The 9,826-nt window shown below is 40.8% G+C and overlaps 1 protein-coding gene across 1 annotated transcript in view; it reads right to left on the bottom strand.

The window, feature by feature from the left end:
• Positions 1–914: 914 nt before the first annotated feature.
• The window catches only part of lrrc7 (leucine rich repeat containing 7), a 105,688-nt gene continuing 96,776 nt past the window's right edge, over positions 915–9,826 (bottom strand). The window contains 4 exon segments of the mRNA XM_061825234.1: positions 915–1,948; positions 4,300–4,374; positions 7,911–8,003; positions 9,551–9,819. Coding sequence (XP_061681218.1) covers positions 1,841–1,948; positions 4,300–4,374; positions 7,911–8,003; positions 9,551–9,819 — 545 coding nt within the window. The 3' untranslated portion in view covers positions 915–1,840.

The following is a 9,826-nucleotide window of genomic DNA, read 5'->3' as shown; positions in this document are numbered from 1 at the left end:
GTAAAAATAATTTGAATTATTAAACCTTTTCTCTCTTTGCAACATAATACTGTTCATATTTTTAGACTTTTTAGAATTAGTTGGTGTTGGTGGCTTCCTCTACACCCAAATAACACAATTCATTCATTCATTTCATCCCCCAACCTACGTGAAATGGCTCAAAACGTAGTCGAAACATAAAACTCACAGCATGACACTCATACTTTGGCAAAGAAACGATGGGCACGTTTGGAAATGTTGTCAGACCTTATACAGTAACAATGACAAAGAATAGTGCACTCAGTTGTGTTATTTTTGTCCTATGTATGGACGGGTGTGTTGTATTAAGAAAACACTATTTCTCAATTTCTATCTGGTTGGAGGGATTTGGGAGGACTGCTTCATGTGTGAAATAAGTGTGTCTTCATCTCAAAAAATGGTCAGAACATAACTAACAATAAATATTATGTGATCCAAAATGAGCAAACTGAAATGTTGCACATGGGCCATTTAAGCAGAGCACAGCTTTAGTTTTGCAGACATCAATTGCTCCACCCACTGAAGTCACGCTGGCTGTGCCACTGCGGGTTGACCAGATGTGGGCCGCAAAAATGTAAGTTCTGGTATTTTGGGCCTGTGTAAATATCATTTGGGAGGATTAAAGGGTTCATATTGGACCAAATATAGAACGTAATTCTCTGCACTACACTACAGAGCTGAGACGCCACAATGCAAACGGGTCCAGTTAACTATAAAACACCAATTTGAGCACATGCTGTTTGTCGTAGTTTGTAAAAAAAAAAAAAAAGTCATACAACTGAGAAAATAGTAGAAAACAGTACAAATGTTCCAAGTGTCAAATTCACATTATGAATAACATGCAGCTGTTCATGAGGGTCTATCTTATTTTATCTGTATCTGAAATAGGCCTTTAAACATTTTATGGATGCAGCATTGCATATACTTTTGTTATGCGTTATTTTATGTGTAAACATTAGGATGAGTTGCTCTTTAGATGACACTGCAGGACAAGTTAGACTGCTGCGGGAAAAAAAACGGATAAAACAAAACTATGAATATTGCTTTCGCTCTATTCTAGCATAGCAGACAGTTCTTTAAACAGAAGGGAAAAAATGTTGCAGCGATTGAGCTTGCATGTTTAAATGCAACCATGTCCATCAAGAAAATTATCACTGAATATAGTAGTACCAAGAGATACAGCAGGGCTTGTGTTCAAAAAACATATCGACAAAATTACTTCAGGCTCCTAGTGAATGCTCCAAAAGCTGCAGCTCAATGTATGTACACAAGGCAAACCATTTGTTTCTTTTCAAATCATCATTTCTGTACACTAGAGGCAGAAGACCGCAACAAACGACAGTAAATCAGAAAAACCGAATAATGTACTGAAAACAAAAGCATATTAAAAAAAAGGGGTGCATGTGTTTCAAAATCAAAATGTCAAGAGGAACACCAACAAAGCTAACCCTTATCCATAAATATTCCAAAATAAATCACACATCTTTAGATACCAACCAAACAAAATAGAATAACCAATTCAAAGCCGAATTAATAACCCAAACACAAAATCGTCGAGGATCGTCCTTCAGGGCTAAACCCGGTCCCTTCGTCTCTTGACAGATAGCCGATATGCTAATACGATTTGGCACACGTACTTGCCTATAGTCCAGCAATAGGCAAAAAAAAAAAGGAAAAAAAAGTATGCATTCCCCGATAAAGATTTTTTGGGGGAAAGGTGGCTCTTTTTTTTTTTTCCCAGTTCCACCAGCCTCCAGAAGAAGGGAGGCGGTACGGTCGGGGATGGTGTCGAGCACCGATGCTGTGTTTGCTTATTTGATTTCTAAGTGCTGCTTTCTCTCAGAACCACCAAGTCCACCATCCTTTGGAAACTCTTCAGCAGAGAGACGGCTGTCTCATGTTCGATGTGTAAAAAATTATGTCCATTAGCCTGCAAGGCAAACACGCAGCACAGTAAGCAGCATGTGTGTGCGCATGCATGGATAGACAAGTGCATTGTAGTTTTCCGTATGTCTATTTGTGTTTTTTGTGGAAGGATGGAGGGTCACAGCCATCATTAGCTCAGTAAACATCACTGTTGGGGAAAAGAGAGAAAAGTGGAGGATCTACACACATGCTGTTGAAAGAGAAGGGGTAAAGACAAAAGAAGGACATTTAAGATGAATTCAACAATTGTGGAGGAGGGTGGGAAACACAGAGACTGTGGTAGTTTTTCTAGTTTTATTAGCTGAAACAGAAAACACGATTATGATTTTAAAAGCTCAACTTTAAGACCCGTTTGCAATATTGGCATATTTAAACAACCCACATGCTATTTAAAATGCTCCCCGTTGTTTTTAATCTGTGTTCGATTGAAAATGGCATTGTGTAGTCATTCCAATTTCTCAAGTAATTTATCTCCATGTGCACTGTTGCAATTGAGCATCTTTTTTTTCAGTTAATTTTTTTTATTGCTTTCATATATTCAGAATTATCCATGACATCTCTTTTTAAATAGGATCCTACATAAATACATACATCCTAAATAGGATGCTACATTTTTGTTGCTGTCCCGAGTATTGGTTAGTGATTATTCTCATACCTTCAACAGCATTCTCACGTCTTTGCCAGAAGGAAAAAAAAGTACTTTTTGGATTCGCCAAGCCAGAGCCCAGACCTAAATTCAATTTAAGAAATGTTTGATCATCTGAAGAGGGCTGTGTACAGGAGTTGCCCTTGTAATTTGACACACAATTTGGTGGACATTTTCTGTAAAGAGTGTGCAAAAATGTGTCAAGATTCCAAAAGGTCTCTGGGCTGTCATGAAAGCAAAATCCATCCATCCATTTTCTTTGGCGCTTATCCTCACGAGGGTCATGGGGAGTGCTGGAGCCTATCCCAGCTGTCAACGAGCAGGAGGCGGGGTACACCCTGAATTGGTTGCCAGCCAATCCCAGGGCACATAGAGACAAACAGTCACACTCACAATCACACCTAAGGGCAATTTAGAGTGTGCAATTAATGTTGCATGTTTTTGGGATGTGGGAGGAAACCGGAGTGCCCGGAGAAAACTCACGCAGGCACGGGGAGAACATGCAAACTCCACACAGGCGGGGCCCGGATTGAACCCGGGTCCTCAGAACTGTGAGGCTAACAGTTTACCAGCTGCTCCACCGTGCCGCCGAAAAACAAAATGTCTTTGAATTAAGTAATCTATAAAGTTTGGGGTCTGCTGTCTGCACATTTGCAGAATGTAACCAGATTATTTTACATTAATTTACTCCATTAGCAAAAATGTATCAGATTATAGATTATTTGAAAACTATTACATTTTGTTTTAGATTTTCAAATGACTTATTGTAGTCTATTGTTTACATCACAAAATTGTACAATATTTTACTGTGTACAATTTAAAAAAAAAAACATTAAAGGGCCCCATTTCTCAGAATCCTTCCCCCCCCCCCCTACAGTTTAATGCATAATGTGACATGGTAATGCAATAACCTTTGAACATCAAAACCACTTGCAAAGACAGGGTTTTAAATTGCTGACAGTGTGAAGTAAATTTCGCAGTTAATATTCAAGTACCTGCCCAGCTGAACGGCAAAATGGCATTTCTGGGTTTTAAGCGAGCGAGTCTCATCCATACAAATACTTATTATAAGTATAAATATGTTGTGATTTACAGAAATACTTAATTATATTCCCATTTTTTAATGTAACTGTGGTGGATAAAATAGCAATGCTAGCATTTATTGACACCAGTGACGATCAGTGGTGCAAGTTCACTTAATATGAACGGGAGCAGATGACAAGTTGATTTTCACCCAGCTCCCCTCTCAGTTCAGCGTCCCTATTAGTGGGCGAACAATCCAACACTTGGCGAATCACAATGATTAATACACACTGTGATAGGGACGAGAGCCGTGCTGTTTTCATATTTATATTCAGCAAGATGAGTGCTCCGGTCTTAGCAAAGCTCATTTATGTGTCACATCACAATAAGAAATCGGTGTCTAAAAAAAGCTAGATGGAAAAGATGAACTATTATAACTTGAAAAAGCACATTTTGGGCATTTCAACTAAAAGTATCATGCAAACTTGATGAAATGACATCAAAGCTGATCAAACACAGCGATGGAAGTTGACCTTACGAATTAATGCCAGTTTTACAAAACCTAAACATAACCTGTCTGTTGTTTTAAAGAAAGGAAAGGGTTCAGGTGGTTGAGGGCTGGGAATGAGAGGGAAGGAGAACATGGTTGTTCCAGGTCCAGCTGATGATGAGTGAGAGGTTGTTACCTGCAGTATCTTGTCTCCAGGCTGCAGGGAAGATGCAGCGGGCCCATCATGCTGTACCCTAGTAACAAAGATACCCTATAAGTCAAAATGATACAATGTTAGGACAACACAGGGACACGATGGTTTAGAATCTTTGCCTTTCTTATTCTATCTTAATATCCACCCCAACCCCACCCCCAAAAGTCTGTCGAAAGTACAAGGACAGCTAAAATGCATTCCTTTCATTCTGATTCTACAAATGCATGCGTTCTCTAATGATGTACATCCGAAATTGAGGAGCAACTCATTCTAGTTATTGAGTAGTTACATTTCTTACACTTTGCTGCAAAAAGCAATTCTTATAAGCACCAGTATGTATTTAAGAGATGTAAAGATAAAAAAAAAGAGATATACTGCAGAATAGGGAGCGAACAATAGCTGTGAAATGGGTATGCACTCTATTGGGCATACACCGGGGTAGTGGGAGGGTATAAGGTAAATAGTCCCATATTTTCTCTAATCAACCAAAGGCAGAGATTATAAAAACACCAACATCTTTTCACAGATTGATGAACACAAGGCGGGACAACGTGGATGTATCGCCCCGACGTGTTTCAACCAGTTGCGCACATGTTGAACATACGACTGAGAGATGGGCCACGGAGGAGGGATGAGAACTATACAAGATACTATACTATATAAGAACTATACAGGTATGGTACTCCATAATCATGACAGTACAGTAGCGCCAACAAACAAAGTAAACACATACAGATACACTGTAAAGAGGTGCAAGTTTAGGAGGTATTAGTTCACTTATTAAACTGGCATTTAAACAGTGAGCCTCATAATTTTTTTTTAATTTGGCATTTTAACAATGGAATTTGTGGTGAACTATGTACAAACAGACAAGAGAATGGTATTACGAGTTCACTTTTAGTTCACGTTCAAGCAGCTAGAGAGGGAATGGATTTTTCCTCATATCATATGAAGCTCACTGTATATTCCACATTTACAAATGTGCTTGTTAACAGGTGACGTTGTTAAGCGTTTGTCATACATGTAAGGAACAGAAGGCATAAAGCATGCCAAAGCATGTATGCATTTTAGACATGCTAACATTGACAATGACACGGAACAAAATGAATGATCAGCTCCTGAAAAATAAGGAATATTACGAATAAACAGACAGCTCAAACTACATTTTGTTATTGACAGAAGCCTGATAAGGGCAGCAAAGTAAACCTCCAAACATAATTGTGACTTTACAAAAATCCATGACCCGTATTTGACTGATAATAGCAGATTCTGAGCAAAGCTATTAAAAGTGTTACGCAAATTTTCTGTCACTTCAGTTTTCAACATCAAAAAACAAACTGTCAAACTTGAATTCCGCTGACTAAATCTAACAGCCTTTCAAAAATAATAAGCAACAACACCGTATCTACCCGAATGTAGCAATACGTGCCTGAAACAGACAGACAAGTGCATTATTTAAAGTATTTAAATGACACCACATGCGTTATCTTTAGGAACTATAGATACGGCACCATAGAATTTAGCACCTTTAAATACCAATAATGTGAAGGGCTTAACATATTTATCATGGAAGATTTATGTCACACCTGCCGTGTTCACACTACTGGTAATTAGTTACCTTCGTTTTATGTAATGGTCAATGGACCAGTGTATGAAAGCCTTTTAAGTGAAATATTTTCATGCTAAATTGTGATTATTGTGTAACTTAACTGTTTTCTTATTTAAAAAAAAATACTGAAAATGTAACACATTTCTTCATTCTTCAGGATATTATCTCAAATTGCATTCTTGAATTGAAAAAGGTTATTTAAGTAAGATGAATATTATACACTGTTCATTTTCTGACTCGGGGAAGCCCAAAATTCATCTTTGAATTTTGTTCGACATTACACATTTCCCGTTGAAAATGGTAAAATCTCCACAGCTTGCTGAATTTGAAAGAGTTGGCATTAAAGCACATCAAAATGCATGATAACCTCGTTGCTTTTGTATGACAGTTTGGCTATTAAAATTTGTTACGCACTGTATAACTTTAATAAAATAAAATATCAAATATTGGGGTGACACTGAGATGAGTGCAAACAAACCTAAAGGGCCACTGTCATGAAATACATGATTTTTAGTATGTTATTAATGAAAAAACGGCAGCCAACTTGGACCCATGCATTTTTTTCACCACAAAACATGGTTTTGACGTATACAGCTTTTTGTCACTCCCGCCATGAAAATCCTCTTTGTTTTCTAGAAGAAGCAGGAAGTGACGTACATGGCAGGACTCCCCTCAAGTGGACCCATTTGTTTCCATTAGTTTTACCTCTGGGAAGGTAGCTCGTTGTTCCTTCGAGTTAGCTAAAATGCCGGGTCATTGCATTGCTGGACATTGCTTGAACACTCGGGAGAATGGAATTACCCTTCATAAGTTTGAAAGAGACCCTGTTCGTCGTGGAAAATGGATTGCACGGGTGCAATGGATGAGAGCTTCGTGGGTTCCAAATGACAGGTAGGTCTGTATACAGCTACTAAAAAAAAATAATAGTTTGGGGCAGACCACGTAATCGGTCTCTCATAACGAAACAAAAGATCCGCGTCCGTATGACAGGCGTGCTAAATGTGTTGATGTGCACGTTGGACGCCTTCGGGCTCGCCAGTGAAGGCTGGCGCATCGGCTTGCGGATGGTAGCGGCGATGAGCCATGAGCCACCACGGCCGAGGCACCGCGTCTGCCGGTCACGGCTTCGGCGAAGGCTGCATGGCGGGCTCGTGGATGGCGGCGGCTCTGAACAACGCTGCCGACAATGCCGCACTCAGCCGCGTCCGACGACAATGCCATAAAGCTCTCCGGCTCGGCGGTGTTGTTCATCGCGGACGGTAGCGGCTATGAACAATGCTGTAAAGCAGCCAGGCTCAGCGCCGAAAGTGAGCCACCCCGGCTGGCTGCGACAACCCACCCCGGCCGACAAGGCCGGCGGCCGGCTGCAACGAGCCACCCTAGCCGCCGGCCTTGTCGGCCGGGGTGACTCGTCGCAGTGCGGAAGTGGATCGGACGGGGAGGCAGTTTGACCGGGATCACATATCATCTGAATATGGCTTGAAACATTTAATATTGCCCCGGTAACTTCACTCGGTTGTGTGATGTTCTCTTCTTCGAAAAGAGCCTCTGTGTCAGAAGGGGCGTGTTTTCAATGGCGAATGTCCGGGGTGACGTCACGGACAGGTGATGCAGCCAATATGGTGACCACTTGGATGTCATCGAATGACACTTGCGCAACTTTGCTCATGGATGACACGCTCTCCTCATATTTATTTTTTCGTATAGACATTGAAGTGAATAATGTTATATCTATTTTTCATTACAATATCTATTTTAGAATGTTTGTAGGGATGACACTTGTCCTTTAAGTTCTTCATCATTTAAACGTTGTACGGTAAACTCCAAATAATGAGCAAGGTCAACAGCTGCTCCCCAAACACAGACAGACAAAACAAGCAAAACATGCTGGAAGCTGGAAAGTAAAGCAAAAGAGTTTCCATTGTATTGCTGTTGGGCAAATCTGAGAGGTTGTGGTTGCCTAGCAGCCTGGAGCGGGTCGTACCATGTCAGAGGGCTTGAAGGGGTTCCCCTGACCACTGATGCCACCAGAGATACTAAAACCAAGACCAGGGTTCTTCTCTATTCTCACACATAACTAGAAAGAGAGAGGAAACAGATAATTGGAAGTAAACTGTAAAGTTGGAATTGACAATTTTTATGCAATGTTGTAATAGCTCTGTTACAGCCCTCCCCCCCCCCCCAAAAAAAATGGCCAAAAAGTATTCAAATGTCAAAATGGGAAAATGAAAATTGGAAAAGTACAGTGAAGAAAATAAGTATTTCAACACCCTGCTAGATTGCGAGTTCTCCCACTTAGAAATCACGGAAAAGGTCCACTGTTGGAGCGATCATTAGAAAATGGAAGAAGCTAAACGTGATGGCCAATCTCAATCGGAGTGGAGTCCCATGCAATATATCACCTTGTGGGGTCTCAATGATCCTTAGAAAGGTGAGGAATCAGCCCAGGACTACATGACAGGACTTGGTCAATGACCTGAAAACAGCTGGGACCAACATTTCCAAGGTGACTGTTGGTAATACGCTAAGACATCATGGTTTGAAATCATGCATGGCAAGGAAGGTTCCCCTGCTTAAACCAGCACATGTCAAGGCTTGTCTTAGGTTTCCCTATGACCATTTGGATGATACAGAGGAGTCATGGGGGAAGGTTTTGTGGTCAGATGAGACCAAAATTGAACCTTTTGGTCATAATTCCACTAACTGTGTTTGAAGGAAGTCGAATGATGAGTTCCATCCCAAGAACACCATCCCTACTGTGAAGCATGGGGGTGGTAGCATCATGCTTTGGGTTTTTTTTCCTGCACATGGGACAGCACGACTACACTGTATTAAGGAGAGGATGACCTCAGACATGTATTGTGAGATTTTGGGGAACACCCTCTTTCCCTCAGTCAGAGCATTGAAGATGGGTTGTGGCTGGGTCTTTCAACATGACAATGACCCAAAGCACACAGCCAGGCAAACCAAGGAGTGGCTCCGTAAGAAGCATATCAAGGTTTTGGCGTGGCCTAGCCAGTCTCCAGACCTAAACCCAATAGAAAATCTTAAGAGGGAGCTGAAACTCCGTGTTTCTCAGCGACCTGTCTGATCTCCAGATCTGTGTGAAGGAGTGGGCCAAAATCCCTCCTGCAGTGTGTGCAAACCTGTTGAACAACTACAGGAAACCTTTGACCTGTGTAATTGCAAACAAAGACTATTTAACATTGGTTTTCGCAGGTGTTCAAAATACTTATTTGCAGCTGTATGACACAAATTGTTAAAAAAATTGTACATTGTGATTTCTGGATTTTTATTTTTAGATTATATCTCTTACAGTGGACATGCACCTACGAAGAAAGTTTCAGACCCCTCTGTGAGTGGCAGAACTTGCAATATAGCAGGGTGTTCAAATACTTATTTTCATCACTGTAAATCGGGTTAGCTTGAGATAGAAAGGAAAATCAAGCTTTTATGCTGTAGTTTAGAAGTTAGTGCCACTAATCAACGTTTTTGTAACAGATTTCAAATACTAAACAAAACAAACACGCTTTCTATCATAATAACAACAATACCAATACAGTATACTCGCCCACTGACCTTCGAAATTGCAACAAATAACATGAGAAGAATCGAGAGTTCTACCTGTTCCTGGAAACCATCGGTACTCTTCTGGCCTTTAGTTTGGAGAAGACAGCGAGCGCTCTGAGGTCGCGGGTTGGTGTGAGTTGTGACAACAACTTGATTGCCATGGACCATTCCCTGGTTGCTGTGGTACTGCGGGTTGTTTGGAGTGTGTGAAGGCTGATGTGATGTGTGGGAGGTATGCAAGTTGTACTGTGGTTGGTTCCCGGATGAAGACAGGGCCATGGGCATTCCAGCACTTGAGTATACCTGGCCAGAAGTGTTATGGGCTAAATG

Source organism: Syngnathoides biaculeatus, chromosome 7 (genome assembly GCF_019802595.1).
Source record: "Syngnathoides biaculeatus isolate LvHL_M chromosome 7, ASM1980259v1, whole genome shotgun sequence".
NCBI lineage: Eukaryota > Metazoa > Chordata > Actinopteri > Syngnathiformes > Syngnathidae > Syngnathoides > Syngnathoides biaculeatus.
Note: the sequence above shows the minus strand (reverse complement) of the source record. Positions and strands in the feature narration are given on the sequence as shown.